This window comes from Rhineura floridana, chromosome 10, assembly GCF_030035675.1.
Source record: "Rhineura floridana isolate rRhiFlo1 chromosome 10, rRhiFlo1.hap2, whole genome shotgun sequence".
In the NCBI taxonomy this organism is placed as follows: domain Eukaryota; kingdom Metazoa; phylum Chordata; class Lepidosauria; order Squamata; family Rhineuridae; genus Rhineura; species Rhineura floridana.
The window spans coordinates 33,237,929-33,257,298 of record NC_084489.1 but is presented as its reverse complement, the minus strand read 5'-3'; the positions used below and the strand labels follow the sequence as shown (position 1 = coordinate 33,257,298).

The window sequence follows — 19,370 nt, the reverse complement described above, 5'->3', positions numbered from 1 at the left end:
AGGAATTGCAAGACAAGTGCTGTTGCACACATGACTTGCCTGCAGGCTTCTCATGGCCATCTGGTTGGCCAACGTGAGGACAGGATGCTGGACAAGATGGTCTGACTCAACAGAGCTCTTTGTATGTTCTTATAGTTCCAGGATTATTCAGGTGGCTTTCCCTGCCCTCACCCTAGATCTACTCTGGTGTTCTTCTTCAGCCTCTCCTAGTCAACAATTCCCACTGATGTCCTCTAAGAGGATGGAGGCAAGTGCTATTGGTACTAAATAACAACAAAATATATGGTAATATATTCTCAAGTACAATTTTTAAAGGTTTGAGAACAGCATTGTCTCATCAAGTAACTGTGATGCCAATAGCTTTCTTCATAGCTTACTTTATGAGCAAAATGTGTTTTTTTAATGTTTTTAACCCTTTTTTAAAAGATGTTTTTAAAGCTTTTTAAAAAAAATGTTTTTAACGTTTTAATGTATTTTAAGATATGTTTTTATGATGTTTTAAAGTGTTTTTAGCATTTCTGTTTGCTGCCCTGGGCTCCTGCTGGGAGAAAAGGCGGGATATAAATCAAATAAATAAATAACTTCTGCTTCTTCCTGTTTGCTCTCTCCATTGTTTCCATTCATATTAAAATGCTTAAAAACGTCACTCCACAGTGTCAAGCATGTCACTCTTGTTTCTCTTAGAGTCCTACTCCCACAACCTTTGCCAGTTTCTGGTCTATTGTTCAGGTCATTATCTCTTGCACTTAATTGTTAGCTTTTCCTTCCGTCTTGATACATCTTGATTAATATATCTGCATTCGCTTCAGTGCCAAACTGGTATAAAGTCACCTTCAGTTAAGAGACTTAAAATGTTAATATGTTAATATTAAGCTTCACTTGAGAGTCTTAAAATGTTGATAGGTGTATTTTTGTATTATCATTATATCAATATTATTGCTATTATTTTAGAAATATACATAGGGTGAATTCCAAACTACAGTTATTACAGGCTACCTGTCACTGTGTCACTATTAACTGCTTACAGGAAGTGTTTAATTATGGCTTGTAGATTACATGTTTGTTTCATTTCTTCATCTCCAGTAGAGCCAGTTTTGTACATTTATTATGTTGACTTTAACTAAACGCTACAGATGCTAGCTTGTTGAATGAATATTTAAAACCAAGAACACATTTGTTATCAGAAAACATTATGGGTATATTTTTTGAGAGACAATACAAATGGTTTTATAGGGAAATAATGCTTTTAGAGATAAAATAGTTGCAATTAAGATGATATTAGACTGGATGGAAGATTGCATTGAAGAAAAAAAAAGATTTTTGGTGTATAAATTCCACTAAATTGAATGAATTCTTTTTCTTCTTGAAGCCTAAAACCACCTTCTCACAAGAGTGATTTATACTGAAATACTCAAAAGACGGTGCAACTTTTCAAAAGCAAAGGAAGATTAGGGTAGCTTTACAAATGTCAATGCAAGGGTGTGCTGTCCATAATCACAGAGTCAACAGTGTCTAGATTCAGAATGCTTTCACATCACATGGTACCAGTATTCTATTGAATATTGCAATACTGCAAATATTGACATTTTTTTTGCCCTGTCTCTATACTTATAGGGACAGGGAATACGGGGAGCATAGAATTTGCATTACTGTTACACAGTATAACTTGATATTTTAAATGTTCCATGGATTTGTCCAATCTTTTTCCAAACTCATGGCTGATATGACATTCAGTGCTCGATATTTCCACTGGTCAGGAAAGTACTTTCCCTTGTTTGTTTGAAACCTATTGCATTGTTGGGTGTTCCCTGTTCAAACTCCTTTAAAAAATGTAATTTCTCTTGCTTTTTTCTAGTCAGATAATGATTGTCTTATTTAAGTGATATCAGCTTAGCAGTCATTTTAAGCAGTTTTTTCCCCCTAACCTTATATTAAGGGGTTGGGGGCCTTCCCTGGCCCAAGGGCCAGATCCTTATTTCCCTACCTCTGGAGGACTACATTTGACCAGTGAGTGAGCCCTGTCAGATAACACTGCACTTTAAAGTCCCGACTGTTGGGACTTCAAAGCACAGAATGAGGCTGTTTGAAACACCTTTTGCAATGTACACAGCCAACACATAATCAAATCCCACCCACCCCCGCTAACATCATCCCCCATTGGAGTAATGTCAGATGATTGGCATGGTCTCATAGGCCAAATCTGACTCTCTGGTTCATGGGCCAGAGGTTCTCCACACATTATAAAGCATAGAGTTTGTATCCTGCTAAGTCATACTCAGAGTAGATCACTTGAAATCAATAGACACAATATTTTAGTCCCTGTTAATCCATTATCTCCTTGTGTGAGAAGTTTACTGTAGGATGTACTAGATGTACTATAGGATGTCTAGAACTGGTCACATGGCTGAGCCATACAATAATGTAGCATACAGTGTAATCCTCTGCATAGTAATATTACTAAATTCTGTGATATTTACTCAAAAAAACCCCGTATATACGATTGCAGTCATAGAAGTTTGTAATCAATCTAGTCACTGCGGCCTTGCTGGGACTTTTATTTTTTTGTAGTGTAAAAAGAGGATACTACATACATTTTCTGAATCTATAACCATTTTAGGAAGGCACAACTGGAACAGTACAGCAACACAACATTACTTGCAGTTTTAATCTTGCTTTTTTATATTGCTTTTGTTGTTTCTGTGGCTTTTAGCTTATTATATTTCAAGAGATATTTACATTTTAATTGTTTACTTTTTCCTTCTAATCTGCTCTGGGAATATGACTGAAGAGTGGTATAAAAATGCTTATAAAAATAAGGTATACATTCCCAACTTATAATTACAAAGTATTGCTCATGAAACTAGGGCTGTACAAACACTTCTAAAAGTAGTTTGACAACTTATCCAATTTTACATTCAGCTGGAAATGTGGCAAGAAGAACTATATTCTTTTAGTTGGAGTGACGTTTTGCAATATGTTTAGTAGGTGTTCTGGTATGACCTGGATCCTGACAAGGAGCTACATCATTTCTATCTCAATGAAACTTTTCTACTCATCTACACAGGGAACGCCATCTTTCAACTAAGCTGGGGGTTATGTGTATGAGTGCATTCTTCAACTAAACATTTACTGACCAGTCTTTATGAACACAATTTTGTGGTTCTCCCAGCTGTATGGTACAGCTCTCCCTGTTGAATTTCTGCCTTTCATACAAGAACCTCTACCAGAAAATAAGATGGCAACCTTATAGTATAGCTTTCATACTTCACATAAAGCTTTTCAATTCATTCTAAAAGACAAAATGACAACTCACCTTTTATCTGTTCCTATTATCTCACCGTATGTACCATGTATGGTAAACTATATACAATTTTCTTTTAAATTTTTTAATTCAGCTGGTAACCATTTTAGTTTATATTATGTATTGATCTTCACACACACCACTTGCTAAAACTATAATGAAAATTCAAAAACCTGTACATTCAGATTTTTTAATTTTTTTTGGTTATTTTCCAGAAACCACCTAAACTTTAGGTTCTAAACGTATTGGCTCCAAAACGTAGAGAGAGAAAGTTACGTGGAGTGTATGTTCCAATTCTTAGCCCATCCCCCACCCCCAAACAATCATGCAACTACAGACAGGACGCTTTGTACCACTAGCATTTTGCTTGCATTAAAAGCTATGCAAATTGGTGTGATTACGTTTACGTTGAAAGGCGGAAGAGTAAAGTCTCCTTAATGTCAACCAGCAGCATACACGCTCTTAACGCACGGTAGTTTAGGTAGGGTATTCGGGCTCTTTAAGTAAGGACTGGCTCGGAAAAGTCCATGGGGGTAGGGGAGAAGGAAAGGCCCGAGGTTCAAACACACACCAGCTTCATAAGTCACGTGCATTGCTTTCACAGAACTGTAGTTAGAGCAAGAATCGGTTGCTCAATGGTCCTCCCCTGTATCGCCCACAATCCCTAGCGCGAGGCGGATGCTCCGCAGAGAAAGCCCTTAGCTAAGACCTTCTTCGGCAACAACAGCCCGGCAGCCACGTGACAGCGCAAAGCGGAAGTGATATAAGGGTGGGCGTGGTGACGTGGCAAGAGGCGGTGGCAGCGGCGCGGGAAGTTGCGTATTTGTGTTTTGGTCCAGGAGGAGGAGGAGGGAAAGACGGAAGTTGGAGGCCGCTTCCCCCCTCCCCCCGACCGTGCGACACGGCAGAATCCCAAACCCTCACGACCCCCCTGTACCCCAACCGGTAGCAACAGGCGCGTGCCGGCTTTCTTTCAGTCACACGCTCGCGGAAGTGGCGAAGAGGCCGCAACTTCCCGTCAAAGCCAGGTAACGACTCAGGGCCCGGGTGGGGGAGGGGAGTCGGCTGGGTCCTTCGCGAAACGGGCAGGCGCGCGCCTCGAGCTTCCTCCTCTCCTCCCCTCCCCAGTGGCGTCCGCGGTGCCTCGAATCCGGCAGTGGGGCGGGAGACACGGCGGGGTTCAAATCAGCCGGATTCTCCTTTCCACCCTCAAAATGGCGCCCCCAATTCTCCCACTTCCTCTTATTCCCGTGTCAACGAGTGTGGCGGGGCCGCTGGAAGAGTTGGTTGGAGGAATGTATGGAGAGAACGGATAGTTCGTGGAACTACTGAAAGGTTGGATTTCGCAGTACATCATCCAGAAGGGAACCAAACGTGGAAGGAAGGGGAAAGGTTAATGGTTTCTTTAGAAAAGAGTGAAAGGGGGCTATATTTCTGTCTACAGAGTGATCAAGGGGGAGAGTATTGTATGGCTTTCAGGTTTCTTGAATTTGCGGCGGGATAAATGAAGTAAGCAGGGTGTTATGCAAAGGAATATAGGTGGAGGTGGAAGGAGAAGGTCGTTAATTTTATATTGTCATACACGTTACAATCTTGCTGTTCTAGTTATCCTGTAATGGCAATGTGAGGATCGGTATGAAAAGCTAATAAGATGTTTTTAAACAAAATAAATAAAATTAAACCCCAACAATTTCTCACTGACAAATTCCAGATGTACCTTAGGAACATTTAAACTCTTCTTAAGATATGTAGATAGAGAATTGTAGGTATTAGATTGGCTTCTTTATCTTTCAAAACAATTTTTAAGATTTAAGGCCCAAACAATTGAATTTACACGTAATCAGTTAAAATACAATTATTTCCGTTTCAAATCACTTGTTGCTTGTTATCTATCAGTTATTGGTTGAGTTAGAGGCCATTCATTAAACTCAAGCATTTCAGCATTAGCGTTTGTCATCCACTTTTTCAGTTTATTGTGGTTGATCCATTAAAAACCTGAAGGTAGTGCTGTTGAAAACAGTTCACTTGGAAATCCCCTTATTTTAAATTGTTTCAAATAACTTATGCTGTTAATCTGTTAACTTGTGCCTGTGTAATAAGGATGTTATTGAAAATGTGTAATGTGAATAGTCAGCTGACAAACGTATAATATATTTATGCAAAAGTATTGAGTAGTTGATTGTTTTGCTATCAGACTTTGGTTTGCTATACAAATTTATTTTGTAAGAATGGAGTAAAATTTACCAGAAATAATGAAATGAGGGACTACTTCATTTAATAAAGTACAGCATTTCTTTGAGAGTTAAAATATTGAGAAATAAATTGGTGCATATGCAAAGCATGGAAATTACCAAATTACAGCTTCGTATCTCACTGTACCATTCCATATATCAAACTACAAAAGATATGCTCCCAAACTTCCAAAAGCAGCACATTTCTTAAAACTAATATCTGAATAAAAATACATAAGATTGGGTTGCACACCATCAGTGTTCAGCAATTTTGGAGTTACAGCATTTTTTTCCTCATCTCCAACCAGTTTATAGGTTTATATCCTGTTTATATCTCTTCTCTTACACATACAAACCCCATTGTTCTTCATCCCTTGCTGAAATGAGATATTCTCCTCTTAGTATTTTATGACATAGTTTATTGGTTGATTGGTGTTAAAAGTTGCAAAGAATTAAGGAGTATTCATTCTGTATTAAAGTTAAAGGTGATTATCTTAAGAGTTACAGCAGCTTTGTATTTAACTACTTTTGAGATACTCCATTCAGAGTGAGTGGACTGATAGAGGTGGGATGGTCTGTTCTATCCTTCCTCTGCTATTTGCTTGGTCTCCATGCTGGCCCTGAAGAAAGTGCCTTCCTCCCTAGCTAGCACGGAACAGGCTAGTGGAGAAGGGACAGGGATTGCCATGTCCCTTATTTGCCAGCTCGCTTGGCTTCCATGTTAGTTGAGGAAGAAGTGAATTCTCTTCCTCCCCTTGTAGCACAGAAACTGAGTGAGCAGGTAAAAGTATGACCGTTACCCATTCCTCCTCCGCCAGTCCTCCACATGTCCAGCATGGAAATGATGAGGGCTGGTGAAGGAGGCCGGGAGCATTCTAAAACTGCCAAAGATTTTACTAGCCTCATTCTTTTCACCCATAAGAAAGGTTTGTACAGGAGAGAGTGCTCCATCCTCCACCAGCCTCTCATGAATAAATAAGCAGATGAGTAGAAAATCTATAGAATACAACAATCAATACATCTGACAATTGTATTGTAATTGTTTTGTTCCTAAATGATCATGATAAAATTAGAAAAATAACTTACCTTCCTAAAATGTAGAGAAAGTTTTGCATTCATAATTTATGAGTGCCAAGTTTTATATTTTGTCACTTTTTGTGACATTAGTATCCTAGACAATTAGCATAAATTATGAAGTTAAAATATATTGCTGTATATTTAATGACAGTATAGTAGGGCCCCACTCATACGGCGGGTTACGTTCCAGACCCCCGCCTAAAAGCAAAACCTGCCGAAAAGTGGTACTCCAATAAAATTGTGCCTGACGCCCGAAAAATGCCATAAAAGCAGAACAAGTGCCGTATGAGTGGGGCCTTACTCTAATTTTAGCCGCTGTATTAGCGGAACACCGAAAAGCGGGGCCCTACTATACTGTACAGACTATATGAGCAATCTTTTTCTTTGACTTTTAGATTCTCAGCATTACTTTAAAGTAGATTTACATTGTTGTGAACAGGAATGAAACATCAGATGTGGAACTGGGATATTTAATAATGGGATTTGAATAATTCTAAGTGGTTGTTCAGTGATTTGATGAAACTGCAGTATTTTATAACATGGTGTAATGTTTGTAAAGATATACTAAGATTAGGCAGCTACTTTATCAGGAACGTCCAGAAATACCTGTAGTTGTAATAAACAAATGAGAAGTTGGCACACTTTTTCTTGGTTGACATTTTGCCTTCAGGAGTTGAAAAATAGAGAGAGCAAGAGGTTTACCCATTGTTTAATATTTATCTTATGTCTACTTTAGGACTTAAATATTTTTCTTAGAGGAGCCACATAAAGGAAAGTAAGCATATATACAGTCTTATTAAAGTTAGAGCAATATATAATTTAGATACACAAATTTACTTAGCACTTTTAATTTTATTAATATTAGGAGTTAAAATATTTAACATTTTGGAGCTACTTGTACAGATGAAAAAAACATAATTATTTCTTTGTGAGAAGTGCCTAATAGACTCTTATAACAGATTGAAATAGCATACCAAACCCCTCATTTAAATGTAATAAATGGTCTGGGAGCCAAAGAGCTGATCACATACTGCCTTTGCAGTTCCCCTCAGTTTTAAAAGCTACTTGTCATGTGACATTGTAGGTGGGGTCTGGTCTAAAGTCCTACTAGGCTCACTAGCTGCATGATTCTTTGTATCCTAATAATGGTTTACACCCAAAGAGGCTTGAAGTGAAGCAACAATTTTATGGAAACAGTTGTTAGCAAGAAATTGTCAAATATTTAGAATAGTAAATGTTATCTTTTAAAATGTTTCAAAAATAACCAGTCACCAGATTAAACAGTTTTATAGGGGATCCAGAATATGTGCAAACCTGAGCTTTGGAGCTTGGGTCAAAGGTTTCCATTTACTGTGAATGATACCGGTGTGTACTATTCTGAATAGTTTTCTGGATGTTGTGCTTAAGCTAAGTTTGTGATCAGGCAAAGGGGAGAAGGGAGTCTTCAGGAGAGTTAGGATTCAAGCATTTTAAAAAAAAATCAGAACAAGCACCTTGAATTGTGTCTAGAACATATGATAGGTGTGTGTGCAGATGATTAACTATGGGGTAATTTACCCTCATCAATTTGTTTTACAGTATCTGAATAGTCTAAGGACAGTGTTATGTAAAACATGCTACTGTGGTCAATCCCCAAGGTTATAAAGACATTATAACATTTTAATTTCAGCTTCTCACAAGGAGCTTATGGTGGCATACGTGGTTGCCATTCTCGCCCCTTATATCTTCTAATTTACCCAATTTAAGTTCATGTGGTGGTGACTGAAACAAAGTTTTCTCGGTGCTAGTCCAATATTAGGAACATAGGAAGCTATTTTATACTGAATTAGACCATTGGTTCATATTGCTCAGTATAGCCTACACTGACTGGCAGCAGCTTTCCAGGATTTCAGGCAGGGAATCTTTCCCAGCTGTACCTGGAATGCTGGGGATTGAATCTGGGACCTTCTGCATGCAAGGCAGATGTGCAACCACTGAGCTGTGGCTGTTCTCCAGCCTTGAGGATTGACCACCGTAGCATGTTCTAATGAAACTGCCCTCAAAGACTCTATCCACTACACCAGATTAGTCACAGATGAATTGTTAGCTAGTCCAGGTGTGGGAAACATTTGGCCCTCCAGATGTTGCTGAACTGATAGGAGTTGTAGTTCAGCAACATCTAGAGGGCCAAAGGTTCCCTACACCTGGGCTGGTCCATATCTTAGACAGGCAATCGCAGTCATCTCCAAGCAGATTTGGTAAAAGTCTGTCTGTGCAGTCTGGATATCGTGGTGTATTGATGGATCCCAGAACATTCACAGCTGACAAACTATGTAACTAGAAGGACCGAATGCAATCAGTTATAAATGTTGTTCCTTAAGTTGAAGTACTTGCTGATCATTACTTTTGCCAAGTACAGTAGGGCCCCACTCATACGGCGGGTTATGTTCCAGACCCCTGCCGAAAAGTGGAACTCATTCAATATAATGGTGCCCAATGCCCGAAAAATGCTGTAAAAGCGGAACAAGCGCCGTATGAGTGGGGCCTTACTCTAATTGAAAGCTGCCATATTAGCAGAATGCTGCAAAGCAGGCCGCCGAAAAGCAGGGCCCTACTGTATGTTTTGAGCATTTGGAAAGAAGGAATGAATCCGTCAACACAAATCGTTAGGTGTAACACCTGCAACAATCTTAATTAAAATCCATAAGCGCAAGCAACGTATCTTTAGAGCAGTAGTTTTTAACCTTTTTTGGATCACGGACCCCTTTGAGAATCTGATGAAACCTATGGACCCCATAAATAAATAAATACAAATTATTTTATTGCATTGAAAAATGATTTTGTTTATGCCCAGTTCACAGACCCACTGAAGCCCATCCATGGACCCCGTAGGACCACAGGTTAAGAACCTCTTGAGGGGTTGCCAGAGGTTTTTCTAGTCCTGTTCCCAGTGTTGGAGTAGTTAACTATCTCTAGCAGTTCTTGAAATTATTATTAGCACTAGCAAGCACTAGCATAGACATTTGTACTATGATCAGACTGTAGAATAAAAACCAGATGGAAAAATGCCTAGCTATCAATACTGTTACTGGGAAACTTCTATTATGTAGGAATTGAATAGATACTTCTCAGGTTACGTGGGTTTTTGTTAACCTGCTCAACAAGGATGAAGCTATATAAAGGAAAATGTTGTTTGGGGTGAGGAAACCATTTCATTCTTCCAGAGTTACAAGTAGCCTTACGATAAGTGGAGAACCAATCAGACTCTTATTATACCTGTGCTTGCAGTATAGTATCAATTTCATTTTTGCCCAGGATGTAGAAAGGTGGTGCTGAGCTGAGTAAGAACTGATTAATCCTGAACAGGATATGAAATAGTTGATGATCCAGTGAAATAATTCTGAGGAAATTCTGACTCTTAAGCAGCTAAACAGGATTTGCTATGCAATATATATGTCAACTCGGAAATAGGTCGCACTGTGTTAAAAACGTAAAAGGTAAATGTGTCTTTTAAATGGTAAATTTGCCACCAGAGGCTGTGGGAAACAGCAGCAGCAGCCCCATGAGGTAACCCTGGTTGTGATGGCCCTAACATCTGGTTACTTAGGTAGCCACTTCTGGACCAAGAATATTTCCTAGGAGACCAGTTGTGGCCCAGAGTTTCAGCAACAGAGTAGCAATTAGAACATCTGAGGACTGCAGGATGCTTGTAACACTTTTTGTCTCTTGCGCGTCATGCATTTACCACCAGAGACAAGCTGTGCGAGACAGAAGCAGGAGTCCTATGATGAAGCTCTGGCTATGAGAGGCTTAATACCTGCCTGCTTCAGCAGCCAGGAGATTCAGCCAACAGAGCGACAGTTGGAACATAAGAGAACTGGAGAGAAACTTACATACACCTTTGCCTCACCCTAGTCCCTCTTGTTTCTTTTATTTTAAATATGTTGTAAGTTATTTAAAGAACTTTAGTTAGTAAGCAGGATTTAAATACCCCACATAAATAAATAAATAAATGGGGCATCCTCATTAGTAAGTACGTTTAGAATTTTAAATCCACACATTGCATTAAATTTTGACCACCGTTTTATCTATGTTTTTTAAAAGGTAGCCAGAGGGTGACGAGTCTATGTGCCAGAACATACCACAGTCCAAATGAAAAATAGGGCAAATAGTAGCTGGGGGTGGAGAAAGATGATGACAGTGCAATAAGGAAGGGTTAATCTTTCATGGTCTTGATGCTGGTCAGCACACCCCATGGTTGCTATTTTCAAAAATGGCAAAGACATTAAATGTGATCATTTTCTCTCTTCCGAATGATACTAAAGTATAACCCTATGTAGTAGTGTTCTCATGCAGTCAAGGAGCTTTAATCATAGCTAGCTTCACCACCTCTTTTTCATATCCCTGTTGCCCTCCACATGTTGGAGGACAAATGTCTGCAGCAGGCATTCTTCTCTAGTTGTAGGACTCCCCACACAACTTAGAACCTTGACCTGGATTATGTTCTGACTGCTATGCAGGGTTGCTATACCTACATGACATCTAGTATGCTTTCCATCACATCAGTGGTAGCCCCACACAGTTCATGTTGCCACCACTCCCCATATGCTCAAAGGCATGTTACTAAATTGTTTCAAGCTACACAGGAAGTTGATTGGACTGTGAAAGACCAACCCAAATTGTGTTTGCATTTTTACAAATTTGTAGGGGAGTGCAATATCTCAAAGAGGAGATCAGGTCTCCTGCTCCACTTGTGCATTCACTGTTGCTGCCTAATTTCCCTCCTTTTTTAAGCTTGATAGAAATATATGTTGGCTATAGGTACGTTCTGAAACCGCAAGGGTTCCCCCCCCCTCCTCTTAGTGAATTTCTCTGCTTTTTTAATCCAGGAGGTAAGAAATGGGATCCTGGGAAAGAGAATGGATTGCATGCTTGAATTCAATGGGATTTACTCCCCTGCAGTCATGTTTAGGATAGGTGAAATTGAGCATGGGTAAGGAAGAGGGAGGGGAGGAGGAGGACAGGTTTGATTAATTGCATGCTTATTGAGTTCAATGGGATTTATTCTGGTGCAATCATGCTTAGGATAGGTGAGACTGACCACGGGGAGGAGGAGAAGGGGGAGAGGGGAAGGGGAGGAAGAGATGGAGGGGAAAGGCAGGTTTTTGATCACTTGCATGCTTATTGAGTTCAATGGAATTTACTCCCATGCAGTGATGCTTAGGATAGGTGAAGCTGACCTGGTGTCAGGCCCAGGATGTGACTCAGGAACCAGACCAGCAGTTGTAGTTAATTCGTGTTTTATTAGGGTAATGTCCAAACAAAGACTGCGTTTTCTCATGAAGCAATACAGGGATACAGGTCCTGCGGCATTGGGAGAAAGTTGACAGAGCAAGGGACTTCTTCCCGCCTGTTCTTTAAGAAGGGGCCAAACGGGCGCGCAATCTTTCGCTCCTCCTTAACTGCCCCTCAGGTACTGCCCACCTTCCCCCCTTCTCTCCTGTCTTTTCAGCTGTCTGCGCGTGCGCGGTGAGGGGGGAAGCATCACCCCCTCCTCTTCTGAAGTTTCCGATTCCAGGATGGGGGATAGGGGAGGGGCTGATGGTAAACTGCCTCCCCACTTTTCTGCTGTGAGCAGCCCTCCCTCTTCCCCCTCTTGCTCTGAGCCTGAAAGAGGGGGAGGCGTGAGAATGTCCAGGGAGGGCTCAGGCTCCCCGTTGCTAAGCGACCTTATCACTGGCAGTTCCTCTGTTTCATCTTCGCTCCAAAGGGGGGAAGTTCCTCCCCCTTCCCTCTGCCATCCATCCGAATACTCTTCTCCCAACTTTCCGGGATCCAGCTCCCCAGGATTGGGACCCCAGCTCTGCCTTCCGACACCTGGGGAAGGAAGGGAGGAGTGAGAAGATTGGATGGGTGGGTTGGCATTGGGCAGAGGGAAAGCCCCTTTCCAAAAGAAAGCATTGTTAACAGTATCATTATTTTTCAGGGTTTCTCCCACCTCTTTATTCTACAGCAAACACAGGTAGTCTTCCACCAAAGCTGTCCCTGGCCACATCCACACCAGAACTTTATTTCACTTTAGACACTCATGGCTTCCCCCAAAGAATCTTGAGAATTGTAGTTAGTGAAGGGTGCTGAGAGTTGCTAAGAGACACCCTATACCCCTCACAGAGCTACAGTCACCAGAATTCTCTGGGAAGAGGGGCTGACTGTTAAACCACGTTGTCCACTGTTGCTCTGTGAGGGCATTGGAGTCTTCTAACAAAACCTACACTTCCCAGGATTCTTTGGGGGAAGCCATGACTGTTTAAAGTGGAATAAATGTCTGGTGTGGGTGTGGCTCCCTGATTAGCCAAGCCAAACAGCTGTGGGTCTGGCTTTTAGAACACTGACAGTTGATTCTTGCTGAGCATACCCCTTATCATAGACTTCAGTAATAATTTTCTTAAATTATTCAGCCACAAGAGTGGCTGTATATTATACAATAGGGCCCCGCTTATACGGCGGGTTAGGGATCAGGCCCCCGCCATAAAGTGGAAATCGCCATAAAGCGGAACCCATTGACTATAATGGGTCGCTTCGCGCGAAAATGCCGCAAAATCGGCTTTAAAACGGGGGATTTCCTCTAATTGAAAGCCACCGCATCAGCGGAACGCCGTAAAGCGGAATGCTGTAAAGTGGGGCCCTACTGTAGTCAGCATGGATTTTTTGCATTCCGCAATGTTAAATCGAAAATAACCCCCATGCCATTCTGATGCTTCCCATAAGCTCATTTCAAAACAAAACCTTACAAAACTTATAGTCCTGAACTCAGAAACACTTGCTTAACAACACTCTACATTTTCATGGTGATACATAAAACAGTCAGAGAATTGACAGTTCACAGTGTAAAAAGAGAGAGAAAAAACCCAGTTCCCTTTTGGACTGTTTTCTGTCAGAGTTCTCATAATCTGTTGAAATTCATTTAAAAAATCAGCCATGTTCACAGAGTACCTGTAATCCTATAACTGACTTTGCCGTATACTCTGACCCTCATCATCTTCAGTTTAAAAGTTAAATAAATGCCTGACTGATTAATTTAAGAAATTTAGTATTGAACTGAATGATAATGTCAGGCATGCTCAGTAAGAACCAACTGTCAGTATTCTAAAAGCCAGACTCACAGCTGCTTGGCTTGCCTAATCAGGGGGCCGGGGCCACACCAGACCTTTATTTCACTTTATACAGTCATGGCTTCCCCCAAAGAATCTTGGGAAACGTAGTTTGTGAAGGGTGCTGGGAGGACGCTTCTTTTCTCCTGACAGAGCTCCAGCGGCCAGAGTAGTTTAACAGTCAGCCGCTCTGATTAAAGGTCTGTGAGGGGAACAGGGCATCTCCTAGCAGCTCTCAGCACCCTTCACTAACTACACTTCCCAGGATTCTTTGGGGGAAGCCATGACTGTGTAAAGTGAAATAAAGATCTGGTGTGGATGTGGCCAGGGACAGCTTTGGTTTAAATTTGGGTGGGAGGCTATGTGTGCCTGCTGTAGAATAAAAAGGTGGGGGAAACCCTGACAAAGAATAATACTGTTCACAAAGTTTTCCTTTTGGAAAGGAAAGGGCCTTCCCCTCTGCCCAATGCTCACCCATCCAATCTCCTCCTCTCCCCCTCCCCTCCCTGCCCTCTTCCTCCCCTCCCTGCCCCTCCCACAGGTCAGTTTCACCTATCCTAAGCATGATTGTATCAGAGTAAATCCCACTGAACTCAAAAAGCATGCAAATGATCAAACCTCCCCTCCTCCTCCCTCCTATCCCCTCCCCATCCCCCCCAATCCCCTCTTCCTCCTTCCCTTACTCAGAGGCACATGTTACCAATTTTTTCCAAGCTACACAGGAAATGGATTGGACTGTGAAAGACCAACCCAAATTGTGTTTGCATTTTGACAAATTTGTCAAAACAAGTCCTACAGGAGTCTGGATTTTTTTCTCTCGTTTCACTCTTTTAACTCTTGATTCTCTTAGTGTTTTGTGTATTGCCTTGAAAACGTAGAGGATTGTTAAGCAAGTATTTCTGAGTTCAGGGCTATAAGTTTGGTAAGATTTTTGTTTTGAAATGAGCTTATGGGAAGCAGCAGAATAGCATGAGGGATATTTTCAATTAAACATTGCAGAATGTGAAAAATTGATGATGGCTATAGTATACAGCCACTCGTGGCTGTATAATACCAGCGAGTAGGCAGTGACAGTTGATTTAGGAGAATGAGTGAGCCCAAAAATCTGTAGTGATTGCTATGTAGAGCAAGTAAAATTCAGTTGTGGTTATTGTAGAACAGCAAGTGGACACATGCAGGGGGTGGAGGAGGTGTGGTCAATGAAAGTCTTACCATTCCTCTTAACCAAAGTCTTTCCCCAGTTGTCTCCAGCAGGGCTGTCTGTGAGTAAACATAGACCCTGTGGTTGCTGTGACTGCTCAGACTGATCTCTGGAGCATAAAATTGGCTTGTCGCAGGAACGGCTAAGCCCCTGCACAAACCAGCTCTAATGGGGCAACTTGCAAGGAGAACCGACCGTTCCTGCTGCATAGCAACTAAGGTTGAGCTGTTTTTTTGGAGGGGTGGAGGGTTTATGGACAAATCATCCATTTTCTCCTGGTTCCAGCTTAAATATTATTTGTCCTCTGCAAGTATCCTGCCTTGGAATACCTCTTATACAGTTGATTTATTTGAAGTTCATGGTCAGTTGACTAAAGCCTGTCAAAAAGATGACACTACCAGACCAACTCCCAGATTCTTTGCCTCCTTGCTGAGTTCTTTTCCTAGTACATATACCTCTGTTACTGGGAAAGTTGCACTAGGTGATACTAGAACACATGTGTTAGATAAAAAGACTGTTCTTTAGCTACTGTATATACACTAGTCTCAATGGTAGGAGAGTATGTGGAATCTGCTAGATATACACCACAGCTATCCACAAAGACATCCAGGGTCTGCCTTAGTGTGCCTAAAGCTCTTATTTTTTTAATGTGAATTTAATAGTTCACTGGGTCATAAGAGTTTCCTTAGTTATGAGGTTGCTGGTTGGCACACCAAGTGTGATTATATGATGAACCTTAATTATGTCTACAACTAAGTGTACAATGTCCAGCATAATTGATAATTGAGCTAGTCTGTCTAAGCTTGGTGAAATACTCTTCTGAGGAATGCTTAAAATTGACCTTCAGTTTGTGATATTGTTACGAACACAATAGAAGTATTTAATTTAAATGGCTATATTTTATTGCACAAAAGAAGTTTAGGCTAATGAATCTGTAAGATGTAGGTTATTGTAAGTAGAAGTTAAAGCTTTTTGTTGGCAGTGGTATTTGCATGAAGGGCTGACAAACACAAGGACCAAAAACAAATGCCCACATTATCTTTTCAGCTGTAGAGCTGAAAAGGGTGGTCTACTTTGGCCATTGTCTTCTTGTGACACCTGGAACAGTCTGGTAATGTAGGGCCAAACTAACATGCTCCATCATCCTTTCCAGCTTCTGACCTTGCATAGATGTACAGTGGGGCATCAGGACAAGAGGAGGAGTAAGATCATGGTGACCATATGCTGGTTGGTCTTGTTACTTTAGCCAGCCCAAAAATCGTGGGCTCCTGACTGCAAGTGTTATGACTAGAAATGTTAAAAGGTCTTCACAATGCAGTCTTGTGAAATAAATTAATACATGGCAGGTAAATTATTTGACAGAGGGAAGGAGATGCTATAGCAATGTAGGTGATGGCTGCTGAAACAAGAGGAAAGGGGGCTTACATAGGTCCTTCAGTTCTATATCTGAATCACTGTTTAAACAAAGACATTTTCAAATGCTTCTGTTTGCTTTCCATTGTTAATGCCACCACTTTTATAGCGGAAAGCCAACATAACCAGATTATGGTCAGAAGGCATACCTGCTATGTATGTGGCGTTATTGTACAGACATGACACCTAGTATCTGCTGTGGAATGTGGCAGTATTACAATCGCTAGTGCTCATTGTTTGGGGAAGTACATAGAAATGAGGAATTTCAGTGCCCTTTGTAGGTCTTGGACCCTATCCCATAGATGAACTAGGAGGACTTGCTCCAGTTCTGTTCCATGAATACTTTATAGGCCTGACTCAAGCTCTTAGCAAAGCTGTGATGTGATCAGAGACTGATAGTCTAAGAAATAACATGTTCTGAGTGCCTCAAACTATTCTTTTAATTGGGTCCAAGGTTTCCAGTTAAGCATCCGTACAGTGAAAACTAGGTACTGATACTCTAAATCAGTGGTTCCCAACCTTTATGAGCACAGGACCCCCTTTATAAGCTGATTTTTTTTGGTGACCCCCTCCCCCCAGGGAGGCAGGCTGACTGCCAGGAAGGAAGGGGCAAAGCAGCCTTGCTTTGCAGCCTTTCTTCTTTTTGCTTCACAAAAAACCCTCTCCTCTCATTCTAAGTAAGGGTGTTGTCAGTAGCGGCAGTGCAAAGAGACAGGAATCAGTGATAGTAATCCCCTCTTCTTCCTGGTAGCTCCATCCTCAGCCTCCTTTGGCATCTGCCATGTATTTTATAGGCAGATGCCTGCCCTTAGTGCGCCTGAAAGACGCTCTGGCGCTTCAGCAAAAGGCCTCCCCTCTCGTTTGGAGCAAGGGGGAGGTGTCATCTGCAGCGCCAGTGGAAAGCAGACAGTGTCGAGGGAGTGAAGTTTTTTTTTTTAAAAAAAAATAATTCATTTCTTTACTGTTCACGGCCCCCTCTGGATTACTTCGCGGCCCCCCTGGGGGTCCCAGCCCCCAGGTTGGGAACCACTGCTCTAAATCCTTAAAGCCCTGTGGAAATGACAATTCAGTTAAATAACAATATGAGATTATACAGATGTGTACTTATATTATCGTGTACAATATGTACACTGAGCATAGAAATAGGTATGGACTTTTGAAAACCAGCTCTAGTAAATAAAGATAACTCTTTTTTTAAAAAAAATAGCATATCCTGCCTCTAATTCCTGAATACTATTTTGTGAAACAGGTTCTTTGAGCTGAAGGCACATCGGGATTCATATCCTGGAATCTTCTTTTTAAGAATCTGGAAAAAAAGGACTCCTTTCTTGTTTGGACATGGCCAACCGAGGAGCAACTAGACCCAATGGGCCCAATGCTGGAAATAAAATATGTCAATTCAAGTTAGTTCTTCTGGGGGAATCTGCAGTTGGCAAATCAAGTCTGGTGCTTCGTTTTGTAAAAGGCCAGTTTCATGAGTTTCAAGAGAGTACAATTGGAGGTGAGAAAATGTTATGTCTATGAATGCTGCTATGTATTTATAAGTTATTGCTGTCAGTACAAATTTCATTGGGCAATAACCAATGTCACACAAGCAAACTTCTCTTTCTATGGTGGAAATTCACCTTCTCGCCCATCTAGATCCCCCCACCCCACTAAATCTCTTGAAAGTCTACCAAGCCTCCAAAGTAGATTTAAGGGGGAAGGACTCTCTTCCACCAATGGTATCTGTTTTGCTGGTGGGTGGACCCGTTAGATTTTATCCATTGGGTTTATTTTTATTTTTTGAATTTGTATCATATTTTTGTTAAGCTTGGAATATTGCATATTCTTTTATGTTTCTGTTGATTATGTACTGCTTATAAAAAGACAGATGACAAATTTTAATTTTATTTAAGCTTCTGCCATAAGCTTGAATTGAATTGAAGACCGTAGCTATTTAGTGCAATCTGTGACTTTTCTTTGATTCAAAATATTGATATTGTCCTGAACGTTGCAATTTTGTTGGTAAACAAGTTTTTGTTTGTTTTCCCCTGCAAATACTAAATTGCAAAAATAAAAAGTTGAAATGTTACTCCTTGACTAATCTCTATATCTTATGTATCAATTCAGCTTGCTTTTCAGGATTGAGAAACAGCCTGGGCATTTCACTTGCAAATTAAATGTTGTTATAAACTTGAAATAAATGCAGGATGTAACATTGAATTTGAATGGAAAAGTCTAGTGATAGGTACTTATTTGCAGTTTTGGAATTATTTACCATTCCATCAAGCTGGCCTCAAAGCAGACTCTTGCTTCCTTTTTAATAAAAAGGATATAGTTCCCTTTCTACCTTCACTTTATATAATACATCTTTAACACTGAATTGTTCCATTTTCTCATCATCTGAGTGACTAACAGTTAGTTCTCACTCTTCATAACTGATTACCAAGGAATTACATTCCTGAGTGAGAAAGCTAGTGATATCTTTATTGCCCAGCCTTAGCAATGCATGTCTGGTTTCCGTTATGCGCTGTCCACATTTAATTGATTAAATTTAATCCATTGATTTGTATATTTAAACTCACAGTGACGTTGTCAATCCCCCCCCCCATTATATCTCTGGAGTTCCATCATTTCTGGCACATCGAAAATATGACACCTGCTGGAAGGAGAAAATCAGCCTATGTGATAAGGCTTTCTGAAAAAGGTGCTGCCTATTATTGTGGATTGGATCACAATTTACGTGTCCAAAACTTGCAATTGCCTAAAACATACCAGCTGCCACCAAAAGAAATGTTTTTTATTCTAACCAGCAACGGAGTATATGGTGCAGCTTTGTGTTGGTCATTGGTGGCTTCTACAAGCTTACCAGTTTACCCTGCTATGGTTTTTGGAGCCATTGTGCAATCAGTGTTATAGACTTAGCATCCTCCATAATCCTCCCTCTGGCCACAGTGGAAGCTGAAATGGAGGGGGAACTCTGGTCACTGAAGACTAGGAGACAAGTAGGGCTGCATCTGTACAGTTGCCTCAAG

General features: G+C 40.8%; 1 protein-coding gene across 2 annotated transcripts in view; it reads left to right on the top strand.

Moving 5' to 3' along the window:
• The first annotated feature begins 3,998 nt into the window (after nucleotides 1-3,998).
• The window catches only part of RAB5A (RAB5A, member RAS oncogene family), a 29,588-nt gene continuing 14,216 nt past the window's right edge, over nucleotides 3,999-19,370 (top strand). The window contains exons 1-2 of one of the 2 annotated variants that reach the window (XM_061585879.1): nucleotides 3,999-4,329; nucleotides 17,603-17,854. In XM_061585879.1, coding sequence (XP_061441863.1) covers nucleotides 17,692-17,854 — 163 coding nt within the window. In that variant the 5' untranslated portion in view covers nucleotides 3,999-4,329; nucleotides 17,603-17,691. Of the gene's footprint in view, nucleotides 4,330-4,485; nucleotides 4,637-17,602; nucleotides 17,855-19,370 lie in introns of those variants that run through there. The other variant, XM_061585880.1, reaches the window with a different exon arrangement.